Source organism: Drosophila navojoa, chromosome 2 (assembly GCF_054131105.1).
Source record: "Drosophila navojoa isolate 15081-1374.11 chromosome 2, UAZ_NAV_1.0, whole genome shotgun sequence".
Taxonomy (NCBI): domain Eukaryota; kingdom Metazoa; phylum Arthropoda; class Insecta; order Diptera; family Drosophilidae; genus Drosophila; species Drosophila navojoa.
In genome coordinates this window covers 23,029,907-23,057,097 of record NC_142890.1, presented here as the reverse complement: position 1 = coordinate 23,057,097, position 27,191 = coordinate 23,029,907, and the positions used below count along the sequence as shown (strand labels likewise).

The 27,191-nt window shown below is 40.9% G+C and overlaps 3 protein-coding genes and 1 long non-coding RNA gene across 7 annotated transcripts; 2 read left to right on the top strand and 2 right to left on the bottom strand.

Moving 5' to 3' along the window:
* Positions 1-805: 805 nt before the first annotated feature.
* Map205 (Microtubule-associated protein 205) lies at positions 806-23,714 on the bottom strand. 2 transcript variants are annotated; one of them, XM_089256244.1, is made up of 3 exons: positions 21,454-23,714; positions 5,264-5,594; positions 806-5,161 (listed from the first exon to the last, which is right to left on the bottom strand). In XM_089256244.1, the coding sequence occupies exons 1-3, from the start codon at positions 23,161-23,163 to the stop codon at positions 3,216-3,218; spliced, it is 3,987 nt and encodes a 1,328-aa protein (XP_089112370.1). In that variant the 5' UTR covers positions 23,164-23,714; the 3' UTR covers positions 806-3,215. The 2 variants fall into 2 exon arrangements, with proteins under 2 accessions (XP_089112370.1, XP_017959101.1); XM_018103612.3 differs by having other exon boundaries at positions 806-5,594.
* Positions 8,446-10,833, top strand: LOC149092247 (uncharacterized). Its single transcript, XR_016196181.1, has 2 exons — positions 8,446-8,910; positions 10,295-10,833. It is a non-coding gene; the product is annotated as an uncharacterized LOC149092247 (long non-coding RNA).
* Positions 23,330-25,124, bottom strand: LOC108659705 (uncharacterized). The gene is made up of 2 exons (XM_018112752.3): positions 24,537-25,124; positions 23,330-24,479 (listed from the first exon to the last, which is right to left on the bottom strand). Exons 1-2 carry the CDS (start codon positions 25,028-25,030, stop codon positions 24,014-24,016), a joined length of 960 nt encoding a protein of 319 aa, XP_017968241.1. The 5' UTR covers positions 25,031-25,124; the 3' UTR covers positions 23,330-24,013.
* A 230-nt stretch (positions 25,125-25,354) lies between these two features.
* On the top strand, positions 25,355-27,120 carry LOC108653330 (saccharopine dehydrogenase-like oxidoreductase). 3 transcript variants are annotated; one of them, XM_018103741.3, is made up of 2 exons: positions 25,355-25,528; positions 25,608-27,120. In XM_018103741.3, the coding sequence occupies exon 2, from the start codon at positions 25,704-25,706 to the stop codon at positions 26,997-26,999; it is 1,296 nt and encodes a 431-aa protein (XP_017959230.1). In that variant the 5' UTR covers positions 25,355-25,528; positions 25,608-25,703; the 3' UTR covers positions 27,000-27,120. The 3 variants fall into 3 exon arrangements, with proteins under 3 accessions (XP_017959230.1, XP_017959237.1, XP_017959211.1); XM_018103748.3 differs by having other exon boundaries at positions 25,595-27,120; XM_018103722.3 differs by having other exon boundaries at positions 25,588-27,120.
* The last annotated feature ends 71 nt before the right edge of the window (positions 27,121-27,191 follow it).

Below are 27,191 nucleotides of genomic sequence, written 5' to 3'. Positions count from 1 at the left end.
TAGGGTAAGATAGGTAAGGTCGGTATTTCTCATTTTTTATGGGTTCTTGTTAATACAAGATTTTATTTTGATTTCTAGAGGACTATATCGATCAATTTTCACTTCAAATTAACACAAATACTCTTATTTATAATCTTGGAGGACAGCTTGTTTATTGTCAAGGCATTTTTTGTATCCGATGACTTCTGTGTCACTTTCACAATAGATCATCTTTAGCTTCGGACATGATATAGCTTTTCTGGTGACAGCATATCCGTAGTACAGCCCCGTCTATTCAGTAACGCCCATCAAAATGTGCAATTTTTAATAATTGATGTATACATATGTACATATATAATATACAATAATAGCTAAAATCTAGCCAAATCCCGCAAGAAAATATCAATTTTAACCATTAGTTGATTTTGTATATTTAACATTTATTAGTAATAAATTGTTGTTTTTGCAATATCGATTTGATTCCAAATTGGTTTATCCATTTGCTGCTACACGTTCACAATATGTACTTGTTGACTTGATATTTGATGTACGAGTATGTATGTAATGTAATGGGCCATAGTTATAGGCATACGATGTATCTATGTAGGTATGTATGTATGTAGGTGACTGTAGTATCAATTAATGCGCTTCTCTTGTATATTTTGATAATATGTTTGTATGTATATTGATAATAATAGTATTTCTGTTTTTATCAACTTGTTAATAATACATTTAAATATATATTTAGTTTTAATGGATAATATTTAGAGCTACGTATATAAGTCGTTCATTTTTGTTTTCTTTTCGGATATACCGTATATAGTACTTTCTTTCAGTTTGTCTGCAACCCAGTTAGTATAAATGCTTCAAAAATGCTGATTCGATCTGATATCGTCTGGCAAACAATCAGACAGCTAACGGTAAACGGGCCCAGACACAGCGACCCTGCCCCAAAGCCCGATGCAAAACGGCAACGGCAACGGCAACCGCAACTATTGGCCCAGTGAATGAATCACTTGGATCAGTCTCTCTCTCTGAACTTGGCGGGACTTGAGTCAGTGCCAAGTCAAGCTTAACAAATTACGGCCGTGAATGTTGGTAGTTTTGTCGGGGGGGTTGTCAATGGAGAGTGGGCTGGGCGGGGCAGGGCGTTTGGTCTACAACTCGAAAACTCATTTAATTTTTTCTTAAGTTTTTTTGTTGTTCAATTTTCCTTTCAACTTATTTGTTGTCCATATTTGTATTTAGCAATAAATGTAATTATAATTTAGCTTACGCTTTAGACTTAGCAATTTAGTTATAATAAGGCAAACGAAAGTGAAGGGCACTGGGGCGGGACCTATGCAAACCATAACGCAAATTGAATAAATACGATTATTAACTATTTAAGTAGGTGTATGTTTGTATATATAGCAATCGGAGCGCGTCAGGCATGCGTACGTAAATGTAAATGTAAATGTAAATTTCATTTATGTATATATCTATATGTATTATATATAGACCAACTTTCAAATCTAGCAACTTAATGATCTAATCATATTTTAAGACTTTTACAAAAAAGCAGGCAAAATTGGTATCTCAATGCATATTATAAGTACGTACAATAAATTCGAATCGTTGACGCTTTTTTGGTAACTCTCTCTCTCTCCCCTCTATTTCTATCAAATCTATAGGGGACTTAAAGCACTTTCTTTGCAAATAAAAATAAATAATAATAAACAAAAGAAATGTAAATAAAACAAAATAAAAAGAATTGTATAATGTTTTTGTTTGAGATTTTTTTGTTGGTTTTCTTTTTTTTTTTTTTTTTTGTAATTTTTAATTGGTAATATCGTTTTAAACATAAAGTATAGAGTGTGCAAAAGTTACATTAAATGTTCAGCTTGTGCTTGATCTTTTCGCTGCATAATTAACAAATTAAAAATTAATAATACAATACAAATCAAATTTAGTATGTGTGTGTATGTGTTTGTGTGTTTGAATAGTCTAAAAAACAAATCAGATTTCGGGTTACTCTTCGCTCTCTCTCCTGGCTTTCTGTTCAGATTTCGTCTTGGCCTAACACTGGGGGATAAAGAGCTGCAAACACTACACTACAAACTTTTTGTTTTAAGTAAATTGGAGGAACGTATAAATGTATATATGCCGCGTATACAATGTGTGTGTATGCGTGTGTGTGGGAGTGCACTTAAAGGAAGCACCCTAAAAAATGTTGACAGTAAAAAACACATCAAAATTCTATCATCAAAAATGTTTTTATAGCGCACAGTGGTTCAGTTCAGCATTTTGCTGATCAAATATTCTTGATAGCTGCGCTTTTTTCTTTAATTATTATTATTATTTTTTTTTTTTTCTAAATTTTTGTTTTCGTTTTTCTTGTTGATTAGTTTTGATATTTGAAATATTACGTGTTAGAATGCCAACTACGAGCTACATTTATAAGTTTTCCTTTTTTTTCTGTCACATACACTCTCATACAAGTGTGTTAATATATATATATTCTTTTTCTTTTTGTTCGTTATTTTCTTAAATTTTTTTTTTGTAATTTTTTTTTATGGTTCTTATAAAACACCTTTAGTTTTTTGTATTGTTTTTTTTTTTTTCTTTTCGTTTCGTTTTTGCGCTCCAAAGATTCTTTCTCGTTTTCAACTCAAATAGACACATAAAAATTGTTCGTTTAATACATGAGCAAACAAATGAGACAAAATAATAGAGACGGGAAAAAAAAACAGAGCGTGAGGAACAATTATAATATTTAAAAACGTAAAAAACGTAAAATGAATCCAAAAGTATGCAAATGAGCAAAAGAAGCGAGCGAGCACACACAAAAGGAAAAACCTTAACAAAATAGCACAAAACTCTAATCGACTTTGGGCTTGGAAAAATCGTAATTGTGCCACACAAACTAATGTCGGAGCCCCCCGTTTGCGTGTGTGAGTGGGGGGCATATCTGTTCATAAACATATTTATATTTATTTATATATATATATCTATATTTGTCTGCGTGTGTGTGTATGTGTGTATATATGTATTTAAAAAATTAATGGACGCTCCACTGAGCCACAACTTGGAAATGGAAGAGGAGGGGCTGAGGGATCGCAAAATTTCGCTGTTCGCAGTTTTCATGCGCAAAATACTTTTTCATAATATGTTTATAATATTAGTAAAGTAGTTTCATTTTTTTATTTAACTCCATTAGTGATCAACTCATCTGCGGCGCTGCAGCCGGACGCCGCCTAGAAATCCAGCAGTGCCACCTCTGGGTTCTGCTGCTGCTGCTGCTGCGGCTGTGGCTCCAATGCCTCCTGCGCTGCCTCCAGAGTGTCGTACAATCCATTGCCATTGCCATTCTGTTCCACTTTGCTTTCCGCCTCCTTCAAGCCATTGGCAGCAGGAGTCGGCTCTGGGTCAGCTGCTGTTGCTGGTGCTGCTGCAGGTTCTGCGGGCTTCGTTTCCACTGCCGCCTTGGCTGGGGTGGTGCCCGTTGGCCGCCTGATTCTCATGCCAGCACCTGGTGATGTCTTAGCGGTCTCTTTGGCTTTCGGTTTCAGCGGCGAGCTGGAAGCACTCTTCAAGGGCGACGACTTGCGCTGCTGTGCAGCAGTGGTGGTGGCGCTGCCAGCGGTCAGCTGGGTGCGACGCGCGCTGCTCGCACCACCGGTCGGCGCCGAGTGTGTGAATTTGGGCGCTGGGCGCGCCGTGAAAGTCTTGGTAATGGTCGTGGTTGTGGTGGTGGCGCTGCTGGTGGCGCTGCCGTTGGCTGTGGCCGACTTGATGCGGGTGGTGCTGGTGGTGCTAGTGGCTGCGCTGCTGCCGCTGCTCGGCTTGGCCACGCCATTGGCCAGCGGCTTCGAGGGACTGCGCGAACCAGACAAACTGCCAGTGGTGCTGGTGGTCGGCGGCTTGCGCAGCGTCGAGGACACAGTGCTGCGCGGTGAGAGAGTCTTCGGCTTGGCAGCGGCGCCAGTGGCGCCCAGGCTGTTGGGAGTGGTGGCCGGCTTGCTGGCCGTCACCTGCAGGCGCGACTTGGTGGCGGCTGTGGCGGATCCATTGCTGCATGTGGTCGAGCTGGGTGCCTTGCGGGCTGTAGTTGTGCTCGTAGTGGTGCTGGTGGTGGAGCGTGCCGTGGTGGCCGGCTTGGCAGCTGTCTTGCTCAAGCTGCCAGCGGTCTTGCTGGCCGGAGCGGTTGCCGGGCGAGCGCTGCTCAGGGTGCTGTGAGTGGTACGTGGTGCCGGCTTGCCAGCCGTATTGCTAGCCGTCAGCGGCTTGCGTGGGGCTGTGGTGCTCGTCTTGGCTGTTGCTGTTGTTGATGTTGTGGAAGCACTGGACTTGACAGCGCCGGCAGCCGGTGCCGTGCGTGGGCGTGCAGTTGTGGAGCCCAGCGTGGTTCGCTTCGTGATGGGCGCAGGTGAGGGCTTCTTGGCCGCTGCAGGCGGTGCAGCCTTGCCGGCAGCCGCCTTCTTCTGTGCATCACTGGGGCTAGCCTTGACCTTGGGCTTGGCTGCGGCAGCAGTGGCAGCTGCGACAGTTGCTCCAGCCGCAGCTGCCACAGCTGTAGTAGCCACTGCAGCAACGGCGATGTCAGCCACAGGTGTCTCCTCGGCCGGCTGTTCAGCAGCTGCTGGTTGGGCCACCTCGACTGGCTGTGCTGCCTCAAGTGGCTGTTCCACAGCTGCTGGCTCATCGGCCACAACAGCAGGCGGCTCCTGCTGCAAAGACTCGACAGGCTGTTCCGCAGCTGGGGCTGCAGGAATCGACTGTTCCACAATTGGCTCAGGCTCCGCCACTGGCTTGACCGCCTCCTCCTTCTCCACGTTGCTTGCTTCGGGTGTTGGCTCTGGTGTCTCAGCGCTGCTTAGACCATTCGTGTAGGGTGCAGCTTCGGCGTTGAGCTGATGCGCTACTGATACCTCCTCCTCGATGAGCTCATCCTGCAGTTGTAGTTCGTTGTAATTTGGTTGGATCTCCTGTTTAAAAGCTGGTTCGGCCACCTGTTGCAGCAGCTCCTCTTGGAAATGTGGCTCTTGCTGTTCGTGCTGTGCAGCCATGAAGTCGTCGTGCTGTGGCTGCTGCTCCTCCTGGAAGACCGGTTGCGAGTCCTGCAATTGATGCTGCTGCTCCTCCTGCGAGGGCTGCTGTGGCTCATCCTGCAAGTACTGCAGCTGCTCCTCCTGGAAGTTCTGTTGTTGCTCCTCCTGGAAGTTCTGTTGCTGCTCCTCCTGGAAGTTCTGTTGCTGCTCCTCCTGGAAGTTCAGCTTCTGTTCTTCTTGGAAATACGACTGAGGCTCCTCCTGGAATTGCTGTTGCTGCTCCTCCTGGAAGTTCAGCTTCTGTTCTTCATGGAAGTTCACCTGAGACTCCTCCTGGAACAGCTGTTGCTGCTGCTGTGTTTCCTCCTGGAATTGCTGCTCCTTCTGCACAGGTTGCTCTTGCTGCTGCTCTGAATACTGTTCCTCCACGTCGTCTAAAAAGTTCGTTTCGCCTTTAGGCGGCTGCTGTTGCTGCCGTTGCTCCACCTCCAATCCATCGTCCAAGCCAAATGGATTACTAGCCGGAGCAGATTCCTCCTCACTGTGGACTCCATAGCCGGTAGCTGTATTCAATTCAGCATACTCCTGCAACATACAAAAGAGGGAGAAAATTATGGATTAATAACTTGATACATAAATACAAATGAGCAAATCTTTCAAAGCACCACTTGGAATGCATCATGCTCAATAAATTTGAAATGTTAATACCCTTAGCAGATTATGATAGCGATGATGATGATGATGATAATGATGATGTCTACCAACAAGCTGCCCAAAAACAAAAGACACTAAGCAATAACAACAACAATAACGTCAGCAGCAGCAGCAACAGCAACAGCATTTGGCCTCTGTCTGGCTGTCGTCTTCTTCACGCACAGACAATGTCGACATCGACATCGACATCGTCATCTGGCCGCCCCCTGCCCCCCCATTGCTTCGGTTGACGCCCCGCTGTCCCCTGTTAAATCGATAAATGCAATGAGCCGGCACATGGAGCTAAAATCCCTGGAAATGTCTTCGTTTTTCGGTCTTTGCGTTGGAAAAATATGGTAAAGATTTGTTATTTCTTGTGCTCAATTCGTTTTTGCTTTTTGGTTTTCCAGCTTGTTTGCAATTGAGCGTCAAGAAAATGTTACTTCTGGTGTTATATGGTAAATCCTCTAGTCTGTGCTCGCTACGCTCCCCTCCCCCAGCCTGTCAGTCTGTCGCTTTACCAAGTGAACTCTGAGTGCAAGCTGTAAAAATAGCAGCGACCACAAAGTACAAACGGTTTTTATATTTATACATACACATATGCATGTATGTTTGTATGTATGTATATCCATATACTATATAAGTGCAAGTATTTATGGACGTGGCAAATACCAGCGAAAATAACTCAGCCAACCGCATGACTTTCCAGCAAAATAAACGAAAGATACCCCTTTTACCCCAAAAAATATTTGACGAGTATAAATATATAGAATAAGTACAAGTTCGATGCATCACTCGCTTTTAAATACATTAAACATTGTGTTTCCGAGAAAATTTTGAGCATGTATAATGAAAAATATTTACAGTAAACTTAATATCAAACTTGTCTTATTTATGCAATTATATAAATCTAATCAAAAATGAATTCCTCACAAAATAAACAAATTTCTTCAATCACTAATAAAAGTTCATTTTTTTAAGCGAGCTTCATGTTCGCAATATACTGATATATTTACAGAGATGACTGAACTTCATACAATAACATATCTGCAAATGTTAACATTAACATTATTCCTTATAATAATATATTATATATTTATACATACATATGTATACATTGCTAACAAATGGGCGACCCCAAGAAGCGTGCTATAAAATAAAGGCAAGTAATGCTGGAAAAGCTGTTCCAGGAGTTGAACATAGATATATGTATGCAGCGGTAAATGCGCGAGAGAGCGGGGCAAAGAGAGAGAGAGCAAGAAAAATAGAGAGCGTGTGCAGGGCGCAGTGCAACATCCCTCGAATAAGGCACGAGCCACAGCAAAAACAGCGGATAGCAGATTCTGCCAGCTATTCGTCAGCTGTGTCTGCATGTTTGCGAGGGTTGTGTGGAAACACACACACACACACACACAGACGCACACTTGTAGAACAACTCGAATTACTAATGCATACAAATTATAATAATGACATCAGCCGCGCTGGGGCGAACTTGTGAAAGTGAGAAAGCAGCGAGTAGCAGCAGCGGCTGGCAATGTCATGACAATTGCCGCCATTGCCAGCAGCCACAGCAGCAGCACCAGCAACACAAACAACAACAACAACAACAGCAACGAAAAGAAACTACAACAAAGAGCGATGACATAGCACGACGGCAAACGCACACACTTAAAACAGCAAGTATAAAGTCAGATGGCAGGAAGCGTCGTGTACTGTGACTCGGCATTAGTTTTGGAGGCGCTGTCCAACAGGGTACAAATGTAGCGCTAACATTTTTTCCGGCACTTTTCTTCTAGTGAGCTACGCAACACCACAGCAATCGCAGCAGCGCCAAACGCAGTCGCTGCCGACGTCACCGTCTCGGTCGCAGTCGCAGTCGCATTTGTGGCCGCTTTAAAATGTCATTGACCAGCAAATGCCACTAGTTGGGGCCGCTGTTGCCGGTGTTTTGTCGGTTTTGCTGCCCACTTTTGGCCCACTCGCTAGCAATTGCTGGCTTTCTTTTGTTGCTCAAGCGTAATGGGGCTAAAAGTGAGCTGAAGCCGAAAAAGTTGAAATCAAAATGAAACTAAGGTAAAGAAACAAAGAAAAGTGAACCGGTTAAATCGCAGCTTAGTCAGCTTCTGCGCACAGATGACTCATCCAGCGACAACCCACAGAATTAATTATTTCATTAATCAGTGCTAGCATTAAATTATGCAATGCCAATTGCCGTTTATAAATAACCTGCATTTCACACAATCTCTTTCTCCTCTCTCCCTCTCTCTGTCACTCCCCCAAGCGCTATGGCTCTTTGGCATTTTATCAGTCCAATAATGCGTCAGCCTCGAACGGGCTGGCAACGCCGCTTCGCTGCCAACTTTGCCGGCCGGCCGGCCGGTCTGCTTATGTGCTAAACGTTCAGACTTGTTTTGCTCTTGTGCAAAATAACCAATTTTTGCCAACTCCTATTGTGTGTGTGGGTTGTGTGTATGTGTGTGTGTTTGCATTTAGGTTTCATAGTTAAGTGCATGATTTCTTCTATTATTGACAAATGATTTTGACACTCAAGACAAGCAACGGCGCCGGGCACATCTAGTCAGCAGGCACTATAACAATGGATACTTATTCATTGAAGGGGGCCTTCGTTGTTCGTGGGTGAATTATGTGCGTACACACACTCGCATACATATTGTACATGTATGCGTGTTTGCTTCTGCCTGTCTCTCTTTCTTGGTTGCTTTTGCACGCACAAACACACACACACACATAGCACAAAACAATAACAAAGCAAAACAAAACGCAACGATGACATCAACATTTTCAGTCTCCACTTCTCACACACGTATACACACATACATACATACATATGCACACACACGGCGAATTTTAATACTGATGATAATTGTGAAAAGTGCGCAGCAAAAGAAGAAATTGCACGAGCGTTGCCAGGCGTTGACGTCAACTATGGGCAGAGCGAAAGAGGGCAGAAGAGTAGTAAATAAGAAGAGTAGAACGAGGCAAGGTGAACAAGATCAGCAGCACGTTTGGGGAGAGTTGTGCTTGTGCGCTTGTTCTTGTTTTGTGTGTGGCCGTGCAAATTGCTGAAAATCAGAATCAAAATTGTGCCATAAACAACAACAGCAGCAACAATAACAACAACAGCACATACAAATCAAGTTCAACAGATGGCGCACATTTGCATTTCGGCTGCCCATGGGGCGATGTGGTAAGCTATGACCAGGGGCAGGTGGCGTTTGGGGCGGCCTATAAATTTTCATCGTATCCGAAATGGCACAGAGTGCAGACAACATGCAAAGACAATTTATAGAGTCGCAAATTTTGCGCAAAGCCAACAAATCACTTGTATTGAGTCGTCGGTTCACGTCGACTTTGTGTTGTCGTCTCCGTCTCACATATGGATGGATATATGTAGCTCGTTAGAAAACCAAACTGGGCAACCAAACAGCCAAACAGACGACAGTGGCCATTAAGCGCACACAAATATGGCATGCAGTTAGTTGGCAGCAGCGGCAGGGTCTAACTGTTTTTGGCCATACGCACACTTACATTATGCACATTATAATAACAATAAAATAGCTAAATGCTCAATAATGCGTAGAGAATGTGAGCAAGAGAGAAAGAGATGACTGCGAGGCAGCGCAGCAATGACTAAGCACGCGCTTGGGCGGCGGCAAAAGACAGCGACCACAAACTACAAAAACAATGCCAAATTAAGCGACAGCAAAAGACTTCTCATCAACATAGGCAAACAGACACACAAATACAAACACACAAGCGCACACATACCAAAAGGCACAATAAACATGCAAATAAAATAATGTGCGTCTATGTAATTTCTATTTATAACTCTTTGGGCAGGCAGGCACACATTCAATGTAGTTGACACAGGCAAAGGAGCCAAAAACTATTCAATGAGCATATGCAAAATGCACTCTCTGTGTCTCCCTCTCTCGCTCAGCTGCTGTTATATTGTAATCTCTTTTTTGCTGCCGCTACTGTTGTGTTGCGGCTACTTAACTGTGCAATCATAATAAGCACTGTGCGCTGCTCTGTTACTGTTACTGTAACTGTTACTCTTGGTACATAATGCTAATGATGTTGAAATGGCTGAGTGTGTGTGTGTGTGTGTGTGAGTGTGTGGCAAGCAACAGCAGCAGAGGCAGCGCACTGACTGCGAGCCACATGCAACTGCAGCACGCAACATGTTGCCAATGTTAGCAGTCTAACAATATGGTTTTTTGTTTCTTTCTTCTTCTTTCTTTTTTTGGTAGCAGCTCATGCTGCACATCATTAATCTCCCGATGTTGATTAATGCACAATTTTATGCTATTTTCATTACTTTTCTACATGTTCAACAAAAAATATAAAAAAGGTGCTGCAGCTGAGGCATGAAACCAACGCCAGGGGGCGCCCTTTGTGTGTTTTATTTCTTTACATTATTATTTCTTCTTATTTATAATTGATTTTTTCTTTAAACTTTTGTTCGTCGAGCGGAAATGATACAAGTCTAGAAAAATGCAGCTCTATATTATTTATTTAGTTTAATTTCTTTTGTTTTGTTTTTTCTTTTGGCCTCCACTACAAATAAGATATAGATTGCTTAGTCAGCGACGAATTCCTATCAATTGGGCACAGTTGGCCAACAGACCGGGAAAGCCAGAAACATACGTAGTATGGGCAATTAGTGAATCGAGCTGCGACAGTTACGCCAACTCATTCAACTCAACTCAACTCAACCCAACTTGACTCAATGAATTATGGCGACGCCATTAATGAAAGAATTAATAAGCAATAAAAAAACAGATACAACGCGAATTGTGTAGGAAAACCGGCAAATGGCCATGGCAACAGATTTTCGCAAACAAGACGAGGCAAAATAATGAAAAAATGGAGCAGACCCAACAGCAACTGCCAGAAACTTTGCGAAACCACGTTATATAGATGATATTTATTATGGTACGACGCCATCAAGTGGCCCGTCTAAAGTAATTCACTGGGGCCAAAGTCACCAACGGCAGCGCACAGCTAACGTGGCACGCAACTAAATGTTGCAAGCCAAGAAAAAGTACAGTGTAACAAAGAAGCAGAAGCTATTTTTGGCACAATAAATACTTAATACTCTTACAAACATGTGGATTGCATTTACAGTAAACCTACATATCAACAGATTTTTCAAATAAAAACTTTATGACACTACACTAAAGTTTACAGTTCTTTAACCCTACACAAAATTGATATTCCTATATATGTATATTCAACAAGTACTCATATACAATATATAACTATATATAGAGGAGATATATACTATATGAAAACTTATGTTTACAACTTATTTAAAATAGAGGTCATAAAAATTATATTATAGATTCATAATTATTTTTAATTCTTCAAAATATTTTTGAAATATTATTTTGATATTATAAATAAATATATATAGCCATATAGGATATATGAAAACTTAATATAAATAACATGCTTAAAATAATTTTGTGAATTTATAATTAGTTTGAGTTGATCAAAATGAATGAATGATGTATATTATTCTTTAGGATATCTTGTTCTTGTCTCTAGAGCTATGAATAATTAATCCGAAAAGATTGTTAGTCTTTAGAACTCTCGCCCGATCATTGCTATACTATGACAAAAACTCGTTCAATGTGCAAAAACAAAGGCGTAAATTCAAACTTTCAATAAAAAGTTACAAAGTGCACTTAAAAATTGTTATACTCTTTGCAAGGGTATCTAACAAGCCAAAAGAATAGAAAGTTATTTAAGTTTTATTTCGCGCCGCTGCTTTTTGGGCTCTTGAGAGTTTATTTTTCAGACTTTTCGCAGGTTTCAAAAGAAAAGCCCAACGCGAAGTTGTCGTCAGTTGCTTGTAAAGTTGTTGATGATGATGATGATGATGATGACGTTGCTGCTGATGGTAATGACGATGATGATGAACAAGCTGGGCCACGTCGTTTGTTCTGCGGTTGGGTTTTGGGGGCCTTTTCTCGTTATATGCAGATTGACTGTTTGTCTTTGTCGGGGAAAATTTGTGAAAGGCTTGTCCAAAATAAATATGAGAAAATACCTATTGTAATTTGCTACAGAAACCGCAAGACAAAACTTGCAACATACAAATATTTACTACAGACTTTGAATTAAAGCCGAACATTATACAGCAAGATCTTATATGGGAATAGATTAAACCACAAAGATACATTTATAGCATTTTGTGATTTGTTACGATTTTCTATTGGATTTTTAATTGCGTGCCAAAAATATAGAAACTTAAGACTTCGATTTGAAGTTAAAGCAAAGTCGTTAAATTGAAGTTTAAACATTTTATACACCATATGAATAAATCTTCTGAAAGGTCATAAAAGTAATTATACGAGAGTTTGCCTCGACTCAATAAACAATTTCTTGTTTCTGCGAGAGGAGAGAGACAGCATAGTTGCGCCTTGTTGATGTACTCGCCCCCTCATGAGTGCCGGGAGGCGGGCATCATTTAATTTAAAATGTTTAAGAGTTTCATTCAATTAATTTGACTGGGGCAATCTATAGGAGGAAGTTGCTTTTGGGCCTCTGTTAAATTTATTATTTAAACGACTAGCAGATAATTGGGAAGCGCTTCAATGTGCCCATAGAAAAGTTAAAGGCGTTTTGCTCGAGTGAAAGGCCCGCTCAGAAAGGGGCAATGAATTGTGCCTATTGCCTCTTTCAGGTTATCGAAGCGCGCTCATAAATCCATTGGCAATGGTGATAAAGATGCGGCCACAATATCAAAGCCATTCGTTTGAGACTGCAGAAAGTTCATTACATACATATATATAAAACAAAATATTTATATATATATACATACATAGAGAGAAGAAATGCAACAAGCCAAAAGAAAAGACAAAAGCATATTAGCGCGCCGACATGAAGCAGATTCAGCTGCGCTTTCGTGAAAGTATCCAACGGATACGTAGCGCACGAAAGAACCAAAAGATACAATTACAATATGACTTGGCCACGAGTGGCTAGCCCAGACCACTAGACCACAATGCAAGTGAGCGACATGAATGGTTAGACATACATACATATATATATAGATAAATATATATATATACCATAAAATATATGTATATGTAGATATATTAGAATGGCGTCGGCCGTTGCCATGAAATTGACTGCTTTTGTTGGCCAAGTTAGCTGATTGTTGGCTGACTCACGCGGCGGCAAGTGAATTAGCCAAACCAAGATGGATAGACTAAAACGCCAAGACGCATGTGGAAAAACTTCATAATAGTGCAGATTGTGATATACACAGACTTCAATACTTAGTATAGGGGCTAGCCACGGCTGTTTTACAGGCCAAAAGAAATTGTTAATAGCGCAAATGGTAATGGTAATGGTAATAAAAAAAAAAATGAAATAGAAGAGAAAAACAAAAACACCTGGCCAACTTAGATACTGCTGCGCTGCTGCTGCTGCTGCTGATACACACACGAACATTGTTTCGGTTTGGCAACACGACTTGGACTCGAGACGGGCCCCCTCTCGAAAGGCCTTCCCATAGAGCCACGATTACCACTACATCGTTGTAGTATTCTTCTGCCTCTTCTTCTTCTTCTTCCTCTTGCTTTATGAGTTCTTTAACATTGGCCGTGCCCCGCGGCAGACAAAGGCTGGGCAAATGCCTGACGGCTAATGGCCAGAGTCTCCCTCTCCCTCTCTCTCACTCGCTCTGTAGTGGCCGTTGTCTTTCGGCCAAGTGCTTTACACACTCTTGGCCAAATCCAGCAATTGCAGCAAACCAAATGCAATCAGCTTTGGACAATTTGAAAGGCAGTTAGTTTAGTGCCGCAAAAACTCTCTCAACACTGTCAATGCCTTGCCCATATTTTTCACAGCCTGCCGATGGGCGAGACGCCCATTATATTATTTGACGAACGGTTATTTCTCTTTCGTTTCGTGCCGTCGAGAGTATTAAGAATTCTGGACATTATATGTAACATATAATAGGACTTGCAGAGATTATGACAGAATAACAGAGTCGAAATATTAAACTGGACTAGATTAGTTGGAAGAATTTGTCTTTCTATTGCAGATGCAACATATTCTATATGCAGAATAACAGTACTTCTGTTAATCGACTTTGTAAACCATTTATAGAATAAGAATAACTAAGTTATCAATGATAATGTTATAAAGCAAATAGATCTAGAGTCAAAGTATAGTGCGAAATATTGCATCGAACTAGAATGGGTGAAATAATAGATATTTTTATTGCAACTGCAACATATGCCATATGCCATAAAACTGTTATACTAATAATGGATCTTAGGTTCCGTTTATAATAAATCCATAAAATGAAATAATTGCAAATATTATTTATAAGTAAGTTTTTTTCGAATTATAATTAATGATATATAACATCATTACAAATATAGTTTATAAATATAAGAAAATAAAATATAGCATATATTCTGTTATAATATAAACTGTTATACCTATTAACTATATTTGAATCTATTTCATCTATCATGATTACCAATATTGTTTTTAAGCATAAGAATAGATGATAGATAGTATCTGATACGATTTATAAGGATTTTTTATTCATCTAAATTACATTTGGTAATTTTTCTCATTATTCTACAACTTAAGTCTTAGCGCATATTTTAAGGGTATATAATTTTCGGCTCTAGGGTTTCTCACTTTTTGTTTGTTTGTTACGTTTCGTTTTACGTTTTTTTACGATTAATTAAACTAAATTGACCTGCAGGTTGAGCTGTGCGACAGAACCGGTTCCACGTCATATTCATCATTCCTAGAAATTTTTGCACAATTCTTCATACTTTTGTGTGTGAGTGTGTGTGTGTGTGTGTAATTTTTATGGCCAACATGAGCCGAGCTTTAAAGCCTAAAAGAACCTCTGGCTGGACGGAAGTCAACAGTTCGCCATATTTATGGCGAATATTTCGCAACTAATAGATATCCCCCTCTTTTTCTTTCCCACTAGCAGAAATCCACCTGTGTCTGTGTGTGGCTTTCGCAAGGTATTTCTCTAGGTAAGTCGACTAAAAACTAGAGCTGCTTTCTTTCCATTCCCATTATATCATAGTTCAATTTTATCAAGGAATGCTCGCTGGCTCGACTATGATTAATTGAATTTTAACTGCTGGCCAAACACTAAATTCCCAAGAGCTCATTTTTCTTTTCCTATTTCGCAGATATGAAAGTTGAGTTCTTAGCGATCCATATCTGGTGATTAAATACTTGAAATTGTTGCTGGCATGAGCTCATTATGGTGTTGTCATCTAAATTAGTCACATTATTATGCGAATATCTAAAGTGCCATATGAAATGAAGAGGTATTACTAGATAAGTATTTAAAGTAATATGAGTTACAAAGCGCTTTGATTGGTTAAATGAAAATTATCATTTGATATTGCTCGACATCATTCAAATTCATTTAGTTTAACAGGAAATTGAGTATTTACAATATTCCTAAATATTATTTTTAAGTCGAAAATTTTATATTTCTATATAATTCATTATTCATAAATTGGATTTTTATATTCTTGATATTCTTTAATATAATTTGAATTTTCATTTGAGTTAACTTAATTTAAATTATAAGAAAAACTTTTAATCTTTTGAATATTCCAAGTATATAAAACTCAAGCTTCAAACTCTTAGTAACTATCCCACTCCAGATAGTCACTGTAAGGTAACTGCACTAAATGAATCGCTGGAAGCTTTATGCACATCTCCTAAATGGCTGTCCGGGACGCACAGTTCCTATTAAATATACAAATAGCCTAACGTTAGGAAAATTGCTGAACATCGTCTTGGTTTAGCTCCTGCGGCACATTCATCCAACTTGACAGAGCGAGCGACAGCAAAGACAACGAGAACGACAACGACAGCGACAGAGCTGCTGGAGCTAAACCCGTTGGCTGGGACCCTGACGATGGATCACCTACTGGAAGCAGCTTGGGATCGTGTGCAATGTGCAATGTGCAAATCTGGCCAGCACCAAAATGGCTTTCAATTAAAAACACTTTTGGAGCACTTGGCTGTGACACCCCAGCAACAGCGATTAAAGCCTATTTATATGACCAGGGGCCCGGATCGGCGGGTCCACGGTTCCAGGCGAGGGGGGACACAGAGGGGGAGAGGGAGCGGAAGAGCTGCTGCTCTCGTATAGCAGTCAGCCGTCAACGCTGCAGGGGCCACAAAATGCATTGCGGCATTTTGTCGCCCATTTTAGTAATTATTTTTACATATTTTTTCAGTTTTTCAGATTGTCTTTCTTTTTTTTTTTATTTTTTGTGAGAAGCTATTGAACTTGGCACAGGGTTTGAATTTTAAAAATAAAATTTGAACTCGTAATGCGGAGAGCAGGCATAAATTGCAAATGAAAAAGCAGGAAGCAAAAAAATAAGAGAAAATATATAAAAGACATATAAAAAGTATCTACAAGTGCGAGAGAAACAAGCGAAAGTGTCGCCTACAAAATGCAAATATACATATATATTAGGGGATACATATATAACATACATACATATAGAATATATGCATACATATAGACCCATATGGCAAATGTAAATTTAGATAACGCATATAACAAGACGTATAAAGAGAGCTGGGGAGCAAGAGAGAGATAGAGAGGAAGAAAGGCCATGCGATAGCAGCAAAGGCAGCCGCATGCAAAATGAGATATTGTATCTGCAAGATAAAAAGTACTTCAACTGATGCTGCAGCTGCCGCCGCCGCTGCTGCTGCTGTTGTTGTTGTTGCCACCGAGCCTCATTTCTTTTGAACTGCAAAATGTAAAATGGTGCAATTAGACGCCGCCAAACGGCTTCAAGTGGCATGACTCCAGCTACAGCTACAGCCCCAGCCACATCTTCTTCAGCTTCTGCAACATCTTCAGACGTGTGCTCTTACCATTTTGGCAATCAGACTTCAGTCAACCCACACAATGGCAAATGCAATCATATTGCAGCAAGATTTCTGGCCGTCGCCGTCGTCTCGCAATTGTTCTGCTTTTGGCTTTTGGGGCCTCCTCCTTGTTGAGAGACCGCAAAATGAAACTCGTTTCGCACACACATACACCGACACACTCACACACACACACATACTTATGCACAGTTGGCCAACTCTCGTACATTATTTACCAACTCTCGTCTGACGCCTGACTTTTTTTTGTTTTACTTATTTTTTTTTTTATATTTTTGCTTTTAGGCTGATTTTGGGCGTAAGTCGAGCTACATATATACATATATCGTACTTTCGTACTTAGGTGGGCAGACAAGATATGTATAAGCACACTCCTTACACACACACACACACCCAGAGATAAAGAGTGAAAGAGACAGCGATGGCTAGTCATATCTGTATCTCTAAGCACTTGTCCGTGTGGGCAGACGAGGCTGGGCGTAGGATTGGCGTCGACGCCAAATGCGCTTGCATTGAGCTCGAATTGGACCACCCGTTGCCCAAACTGCATGCAACGCCAGCAATAACTACAACAAAAGTGGCGCTTATAGAAAAACCAACAACAAGCAACAGAAAGCAGTCTGTGTGTGCGTGTGTGTGTTTGTAAAGTAAATTACAAAACATAAAATTTGCGAAGAAGCAAGCAATTTTAATTGAGTTAATAATCTTAATGGATTTTCAGGCTTAATTACAAAGCTGATGCACCTATATAAAGTTGTTGTTGTTGCTATTATTATTGTTATCTTTCACGTGCAATTTGTGAAACCCATTTTTTTGGCACAATTTTTGCGTTGCAGCAAGAGTAGTTTAACATTTCACTGTTAAGTTCATGCTATGCATATTAACAGAGATTCAACTAACATCTTCATTTACATCTACAGAAAACTTTCTTTTTAGGTAGATGACTGCAAATATATAAGTGTATATATGTAAGACATTTGTATTAATAACTATATATGTATTTCCCTTGGACTTGAAACATTCCAAGCGTATTAGTATAACTCTGTTATCTATAATCTATAACATTATTTTGCTTGTTTATATGAGCTTTATGTAACTCATGTTCAGATAAAAAACGAAATAAAAAGGGATATTAAAAATATATATTTTACATATATACACATATGGTCAAATTAATAGGTGTGAATTTTTTTTTTTATTTAAATGGTGATAACATCTATATTTTTTCATATATTTTAAAAATTCAACTGGCAGTCAAAAATAGACATATCTCAGAATAATAAAAGCAAAAAAAAAGTTTGAAAAATAATAACGTTTGACATAATTTTGTTTTTTTGAAAATCAACCTCCATTTGGGCAATACTTTTGTAATATTTTATTGTCGCACCAGACATGTGATGCGCAGCGTTGAATATTTAAATGGATGGCTCAATTACAATAATAAAAAAATTCTGTTTTAGTTTTTATTTTTGTTTTTGTTTTGTAGGCTTCCATCAATTGTCAGAAAAAAAATCGTAATAATAAAAGGAATTTGCATTGTTATGGCGATGCTAATTTATGCAAATTGCATAAATTTTAATTAAACACACAAGTTTAAACAAATGTCATGCGAATTGTGGCGAAAGTAACAGAGAGCAAAACCAGCCTCAAATAAAAGAAAACTAAAAACAATAAAATGTATTTTTTTTTTCTTTTCAATAGTTTTATGGATAATGTGTGGGAAACTAGCGAGCGAAGGCCCCATTGACTGAGTCATACTACAGACGCGTGAATTCTATTATCAGCTTGTTTTTGTCTGTGCTCTAGAATCGAAATGCACCTAAAGAACAGATTTTTGCATATACATATATAAATAAAATATATATAAATGTAGGTATTTCGTCGCCTGAATAACGCCGTTTAAAATTATAATTAGAATTGACGATAAGATAGCGACACAGAGCGTGCAAACTTAAATGCGCTTGGAAGAAATCAGTTTGTTTACTTGAATAATCAACAAAATTGATCACTCGATTATCGCTGCTATTTAACAGCGAGCCACTTAACAGCGCCGCTTTACATAGTTTGTGATAAAAGCCCTTATGCGTTAACGAATTCGCCGTGATTCCAATTGGAGACAGGCTGTCTGCAATGTTAATTGGTTTTTGTATTCTGATGGCTCGACTTAATGTTGACAACGGCAAATAAACAATATAAATTTGTGTCAGACACGAGAAAAATAAATTTTCACCATGTAAATGAATATAGCTTTGCGTGTCCGATTTATTTGTTTGGCTAAAATACAGCGAAATATGTAAAAACAAATAAGAAACAGACACAAATCATGTTGATAAAAAAACGGCGAAAACGAAAACGTCAATGGGGCTGAGACAATAAGGGGGGAGTGTGTTGGAGTTGGAAGCATGAAGAAAGCGTTTTGTTACAGGCGTAAATTATACACACAACGAAACTCCCACAGGAAGTTCGATAGCAGCTCAAACAATACCCAGCAGCAGTTGCGCCGACTGCAGCAGCGGCGACGGCAGCGGAGTCAGCGGCGGCGGTGCAAGACAAAGCATATACAAAAATCATAAAAAAAATTGTAGATGTGTGCATGTGTGAATGTGTCTGTATGTGCCATGCAAGCGAAAACCGTATATGACCCAATTAAGTGAACTCAAGCGCTTGTGTAATTATGAAAGCTGTGTCTGTGTGTTTGTGCCTGCATACATGTACATATGTACGGCTGTATGTGTGCGTGTTTGTGTGCATTGGAGCTGGAATTTGCAACCAAGCGAAAAGGTTGCCACTCTTGCCGAAGTTGTTGTTGTTGTCTGTTATTGCTACTGTTGTTGTTAGTGCTGGTCATGCAGATTGCAGACTGTGGGGAGAGCGCCACAGCCAGAGAGCGATTTGAAGTTTTGGGAGTTGTGCCAGACGCTCTCACTCTTGCACAGACACACTTATACAAGAAATGCATAAAAGCGAATCGTTGACCGCAAGCTGCTCAGCGCTAGCAGCAAATATATCCAATTGGAACGGAAATCAAATACCAACAACAGACAACAAGAAAAACAAAAACAAACGCAAAGCAAATCAGGGTATAAACATATAACACGGTGGCAGCAACAATAACAAATAATACCAACAGCCAACCAAGTGGCCAACAAATGGCGACAATAATATTTTATCTTAGAGCCAAGAGGTCAACAGCATAAAGTGTTGCTGCTATACAAAAGCCGCAATAAAGAGAGGAAGTGGCATAAGCAAAAAGACAATAAAAATAGCAGCAGCAACAACCCTTGGTTTGCCCTTAATTATTTAAAAATGGAGTTTAAAGTACGCACACACAGACATACACACATCTATGTGTATACGCCAGCATTGTAATAATAAGAACCCCACCCAAGAGCCGCTTAAACTTTGCCACCAAACACCTCACACACGCACACATACATACATACTCGCATAGCATATGAAAAGCACTTGCGTGTCCTGTTGAGTGTGCCAGAACGGAAACGAGTAGAAAGTAAGAGAGAGAGAGAGAAAAAAGGAGCGTAGCGAGTTAACGGAACACACCCCAGCGCTGACGTTGTCAAATTGCATTAGCTCTTGAAGAGAATGAGAGAGAAAGAGCGGGAGGCATTGAGAGCGCGAAACGAGAAAAATCGAGAAGAGAGAAACGCCGAAATGCATGCAGAGGCAGACAGCTGTGTGTGCACGCAGAAACAATGAAGTATACCAACAAATTTAATGATTTCTCGTGGGCCAGGTGAACAGTTAGGCACATGGCAAGGACATGCATATGGAACGGTCGACAGCAATCAGGAAACACTGCGGAAACTGAGCCATGCGGACAGACACACTGACAAAGCCGCACACACACACACACACACACACGCACAGTGGACACAGAGAACAGGACTCGGGGTGCAGGACAAATAACGAGTGCATTAAGACATTTTTGACAAATACGTAAAGTTCGAGCATGAGTCATGCAATTGGAGCCAAGGGATGGGCGCGGCTCGATGTCATTTCACGTCATCCAAATTAATTGAATGCTTACAAATGTAAGTAGAAACTATATTGTATATACATATATCAAAAGAAATATGTATAAACAATATATATGTATATGAAATATATAGATATATACGTATATTCTTATTGGAGTTCAACAAGAGTAATATTCACTGAAAGATATTTAATATTAGAAGCAATGCTCATCCACATTTAAATGTTGTGTTAAAAAAATATATCAAGAATGTATGGATTAAAATATAAAAATATATGTATTCTCATTTTAGTTTAGTTAGTTAAGCAAATGGCTGGATTTTACATTCTTTTCTTTGACAATTCTTACTGAAGTTTAGCAAATGGCTGGAAAGTTACATTGAATTCTTTAACCAGTTCTTATTAGAAGCTATTCCCTTTTAAGAAGCGTACTTAATTGTAGTTCCTAACTTAACAACAATTAAACCTTTCCAATAGCAAGTTTGCTTAAGGAAAGAAATAAAGAATATATGAATTAAAATATAAAAATACATTATTGGAATTTTGGCACAATGGATGGCAGATAAGTTATTGAACACTTCTTATCAGATATCAATATTTTAATTTATATAACTTAATTGTAGTTTGTAACCAAACATAACGATTAATGAGAATGTTAATTTATATGATTATTTATAAAAGAAGCTCCACTTATTTAATGATAATGATTTCTGTTTCCTACACAAACATAACGATAAATGAGAATGATATTCAGTGATATTTTATATTATCTTATTTAATTAATAGTTGATCTCTAGATTTGATGTGCTCTTACCTGACGCGGAGCACCGACATTGAATTCGTTCTCTATGTTGTCCGACAGTAAGAAGGATTCGGGCTGCTGCTGCTCCTTCGTTTCCTCAACGAGGTGCTTCTCTTCGGTGGAAGAGGAGAGCGGAGATGGGGTAATGTCCACAATATCGGCCTGTTCAGGCTGAAGCTCAAGTGTTGTGGCTGTCACGCCCGGCTCATCAGCCAGGGGGCTGAACGCAGGTGCACTCGTGTCCAGCAAAAGACTCTGGTCGTGATCGGGTTGAGCGAATGCATCACTGGAGGTGTGCTCCAGATAGAATGAGGCCTGCATGGGGTCAATCAGCTGATTTTGATGCTGATTTAGCTCCTCAATGGATGGAGATTGGGAAACAAGCTCCTTCTCCTCCACGTTAAGCAGTTCCTTCTCCTTGAGTGGCTCATCGCCGATCGCCTGCTGGGGTAGCGGCTGCACCGAGTTGAGAATATCCTCAATGGGAGCATTCGAATTTGAGTCGCCATAGATAGACTGCTTCATGATATCGTCCTGCGACTGGAAAGCCACAAAATCTGTTTCTGTTCCGTTCTGTGGCTCTGACAGCTCCAAATCGGCATCCAAGTCAACGCTAGTCTCGGGTCCATGATCGATGTGCTGCTGCTCCACCTGCTGGTAGACCTCACTGCCATTCTGCAGCTCCGCTTCAGCGGGGAACGTGTCATCCTCCTGCTCCAGCTCATGCGGACGCTTATCGGCCTCAGTGTCGAACTCACATTCATCGGGCACCGCAATGGTGTCCATGTTGCAGTCGCGTACACCCTTGCGTGGGCTTTCCGCGACCAAATCGTCTCCACCCACCAGCAGTTGGCGTCCCAGGGCTTGAAGTGGCTGCTCACTGGGTGGCGGCGAGGCAGGCTGAGAGCCAAAGTTCGGCACAAACTCGACGGCATTAGGATTTAGTTGCGAGTGCGCCTCCAGTTCGAGATCTAAATCGGCCTGATCTTGGCCAGTGGGATGAACATTTTCCTTGTTGTCAAACTGATCTGCGGAAGCCTCATTAGTCAATTGCTCTGGCTCCTGTTGTTGTTCGCTCAGGCTGCTCGTGCCATAAGTGGTTGCCACAGAGCTGGGCTCATCCTCCTCATCCACATCCACATCATTCTCGTCTTCTTGACGCAGCTGCTCTGGCTTTGGCAACGGCGTCTCCTTTGGCTGTGCCTCCACTTCGCCCGTGGTCGATGTTGTGGTCGTATTGGAGTTGCTTGAAAAGTCGCCATCATGTTTAATCACCTCGACGTCCTCTTCTTCTTCAACGGCAGCAGCTGCCCTGAAGCCGGCTGCGCTGCCAACGCCATTACCCAAGCTCAAGTCCATGCCAAGCGACATATACGCGTCGCTGTTGCTGTCGACTGCGCTGCCGATGCCGTTGCCATTGGCGTTGCCAACACCAATACCATTACCGACGCCAACGCCAAAAGCGACGTCAACGTCAGCGTCGCTAAACTTTTCGCCGTAGAATTGGTGTTGCTGCTGTTGTTGTTGCTTTTCGCTCTGCTGCACTTCTTTTATGTACTTCCATTCTTCGTCGTCATCGTGCTCGTCAGACTTGGGGCCAATGCTGGGCACCAACTCAGCAGCGACGACGTCTGCAGCGTTGCCGGCGCTGCCAGCGTTTTGCAGACTCTCCGCGAGACGATTTTGCAAGAAATCGAAGTGCGCGTTATCCTCGTGTTCCATTCTGATGCAGCAGCTGCTTCTCAATTAGTTTTTCTATATTTTATATTTTACTTTATATATTTTTATTTTGTGTGTGTGTGCTTTTGGTTTTTTCGGCTTTTTTTTGTATCTTTCTAAAGATGCCAACAATAAATTCTGATGTGATTCAGTTTGTGCTCTCACTTGCTCGTGATTCACACGCCGCTTCTTGGCTCTTCTATCTTGCGAATTCTCCTTTTGCTCTCACGTCGCACAGCCGCTTACATACACATACGCACACACACACAGGCACCAAAGAGAAACACGCACACACTCAAACGACCAGCCGCCAATCACGAAATGCTTCTTTTTTGCGCAGTCCTGCTTCCCAAATTTGCTCAAAAATTAACTGACTTTTAACACGCACGCAAACAGATTAATTTTAATTTTAACAAACAGTTCGATGTCATGTAAAGTTAAACAAATTCCAATTTTAACTTTTCTGTATTTTCAGTTACTTTTGAAAATCACTTAGCCCACCGATTTTTGCGCACATACGACCTTCCAGCTTTAAAACAGAATTCACAATGTTGTGCGCGTTTCAACAATTCGATATTCCAGAGATGGTAGAAAGCTATCGAGCTGGTATCAGCATGGTGAATATAAATTGTGTTGAGTACACAACGAATATTCGTATAAACTTCAAAATATCGATATCTTACTCGATGAACTTGGTATTTGTGTCTCATAAAAATAAAGCACGCCGCCAACTTCACTTTGTTTTGAATGTATCTACATTAAATTTAATTTCTCTAGGGCGGTATTTTTGATATCTAGTCAAATATATATTACATAAATTAAGAATAATGCTACAATTTATAAAATTATACAGTCACGAAGCAGAACTAGTTGTTAGGTGTAGTTGATATCTTAGCTCTTGATAATTCAACATTGTGGCCCGCAGCCAAGAGTCTTTTACACAGAACCGTTGAAACGGTTTGCTGTTGCTTAAGTGATTAGTATAATACTTATTGTAAATCAATTTAATAATAGCATTTTGTACAATTACAAATGGTCGATTCATATCTTTCCACCAATGGCCTAACACTCTGTCCTCAGATGCACAACACATATCATCGCTGATCAAATCGCCGTCGTCCCACCAAGGCGGCACACCCGGCACAATTTGGCATTCTTGTAAGCGTTCTTCTTCTTTCTTCTCGAATTCGAACAACACCTCCATATATTTCACTCCAACATTGCAGCCAGATCCTGGAGGTAGACTCAACGCTGCTGCAACATCATCCCATTCGTCCACATCAAGAGCTCCGCCACGCGCTTGAACCAATGCGTATAATCTTAGGAAATATATTATCTGTTAATTAAATACATTTGTCCTAAATATTTGGACCTACTTGAACAGATTGACGCTACGCTCTAATATCTTGCATTCGCCTTTGAGGCCACTACGTTTGATGAAATTTTTTTCCTGTTGCTGCGGTGTCGACCAAAGCCAAAGCGACGCATCCACTTCCGGTCCGTCCACTGACTGTTTCACAGTCTGCTTTGGCTCGGGACTTGGTGGCACATTTGGCACATTTGATATGGACTTCTGTGTCTGTATCTGCTCATTCTGTTTCTCTCCGGGTGTTTGTGCTGGTACCGCTGGTTGAGTGATTATCACTTGTTGCTGTGTTTTGACAGATCCTGTGTGCTTCTTACTTATGTGACGCATCAAGTTGTGCAGAGATCCAGCGGCATATGTGCAATGTGGACATGGCTGGCACTGCGATATTGGCACCTTTCCCTTATCATGGTTCCGTTCGTGGCGTTCCAAGTTGTATGCTCTGTTCGTTGTGTAGGTGCAGCCTTTTCTGCTGCAATGCAGATGATCTCGCGGATTGTTCATTCGGAGCAAATACTTATAAATTAATTCTGCTTTGCTTTGCCATGTTTGTACCGTTTGTTTCCAACTATCGCTAAGAAAATAAACAACATATCGATTAATTTCCGTGACAAATTGCAGGATGCAAAAAGCGGCGCGAAGCAACAGATTATATTCGTTGTTATACAATTACATTTAAAAACATGAACATATAGCTTGCATATTAAAAACTAAACTTATTAACAAATATACTATGTTATTTTCTGAAAAACTAAATAAAAAATTGATTTTTATAATTAATTAACATTTTTTTATTGTTTTATTCACATTCCAGTGGACTATCGAATTAATTCGATTATTCACATGCCTGATGATCAAATGCGACAAGTGAAAATTACTGTTTTGAGTTTGAAGCGCACGCCCCGCCTTCATTTCTAATTGACCACTTAATTGCAACGGAGATATGATTACATACCTGCGTGCAAAGTACATTTTCAGAAGTCTATCAATATAGTGGGTTTGGTAAGTGTCTCGTACTTTCGCTGCTGCTTGTTCAAACAAATCAATTACAGTGACGATAGTTCAAAGTTCTTACTTTTAGCAACCTCCGAGTGCAGAGAATTTTGATAACAATCTATTCCTGCTAGCTGACGCATTCCATTTTATTTTTGACCTTGAAAAAAGAAAAAACTTAAAAATGGCCACTGAGCGCTTAGATGTGATCATATTCGGAGCTTCGGGTTTCACAGGTAAATACACGGTCTACGAGGCGGTATCCGTGCTAAAGGATTTGAAATGGGGCATAGCCGGCCGCAATCGGGAGAAGCTTCAGGCGGTGCTGAAGGAGATGGGCGCCAAGGCCAAAAAGGATCTGTCGCAGACGCCCATTTTTATTGCCGATGTCAACGATGAGGCATCTTTGCTAAATATGGCCAAGTCCTGTCGCATTGTTGTCAATACCGCGGGTCCATACCGCTTCTACGGTGAGAACGTGGTACGTGCGTGCATTAACTCTGGTACCCATCATGTGGATGTAAGTGGCGAGCCGCAGTATATGGAAACGATGCAACTGAAGTACAACGAGCTGGCTAAGGAGCGTGGCGTCTATGTGATCAGCGCATGTGGCTTCGATTCCATACCCGCTGATATGGGCATTGTGTTTGTGGAGAAGAATTTCGATGGAGTCGTCAACTCTGTGGAGACGTTTTTGGTAAGCGGAATCAAGGGTGAAAAGAATGCATCCGACGGCAAGGCAGGCATCAACACGGGCACCTGGCAAAGCGCTGTCTATGGGCTAGCCCACGCCGACGAGCTGCGTGGCATACGGCAGAAACTGTATCCGGAACGTCTACCCAAGTTCTTCCCCATTTTGAAGCATCGCCCGTTGATATTCCGTTCCAGAGAAGTAAACAAAGTGTGTCTGCCGTTTCCGGGGTCGGATCGCTCGGTTGTGATGCGTTCGCAGCGTTTCCTCTATGACACCGAGAAGAAGCGACCGGTACAAATGCACGCCTATATTGGATTCCCCTCATGGCTGGCAGCTATTTTCGTGGTTCTGTTTGCGACCTTCTTTGCCCTGATGGCCAAATTTGAGTTCGGCCGCACCTTATTGCTGAAGTATCCGAGCTTCTTCTCTGGTGGTTTCGTTTCACCCGACGGTCCCAGTGAGTCACGTATGGAACGCAGCTACTTTAAGATGACCATGAAAGCAACAGGCTGGCCCAGCTCGCAGCGCCTGGCCGAAGGTACAGATCAGTACACGGAGCCGCCCACTAAAACTCTTATGGTCAGAGTTTCGGGTCCGAATCCTGGCTATGGGTCCACATGTGTTGCCCTGCTTTCCACAGCGGTTACCATTCTCCGGGAAAGCAATAAAATGCCAGGCAACGGCGGTGTACTTCCACCAGGCGCTGCATTTTCGAAGACCAGCCTAATTAGCGAGCTGGAGAAGCACGAGCATGGCATTAAATTTGAAATTCTAGCTAACAAATAATTGCGCATTGATTGAAATACTCGACACATATGGTTTTAACTCTTCACACAATGTTACATTTTATTGTATATAACAATATTAACTGCAAATAAATATAAAAAATTAATGGTACATAGGAAACACTTAAGAAAATATTAAATTGAAATACTTTGCACTCAATTTTAGTTATCGATAGTATCGTTGAGTAGCTGG

Bases quoted from the DNA above. Each gene is read 5' to 3' on its own strand.
- LOC108653330 (XM_018103741.3), top strand. From the start codon at position 25,704: ATGGCCACTGAGCGCTTAGATGTGATCATATTCGGAGCTTCGGGTTTC.
- Map205 (XM_018103612.3), bottom strand. From the start codon at position 23,163: ATGGAACACGAGGATAACGCGCACTTCGATTTCTTGCAAAATCGTCTC. The intron at 5,595-21,453 runs GTAAGAGCACAT...TGTATGTTGCAG, and splicing joins ATGTCGGTGCTCCGCGTCAG to GAGTATGCTGAATTGAATAC.
- LOC108659705 (XM_018112752.3), bottom strand. From the start codon at position 25,030: ATGAACAATCCGCGAGATCATCTGCATTGCAGCAGAAAAGGCTGCACC. The intron at 24,480-24,536 runs GTAGGTCCAAAT...ATATTTCCTAAG, and splicing joins CGTAGCGTCAATCTGTTCAA to ATTATACGCATTGGTTCAAG.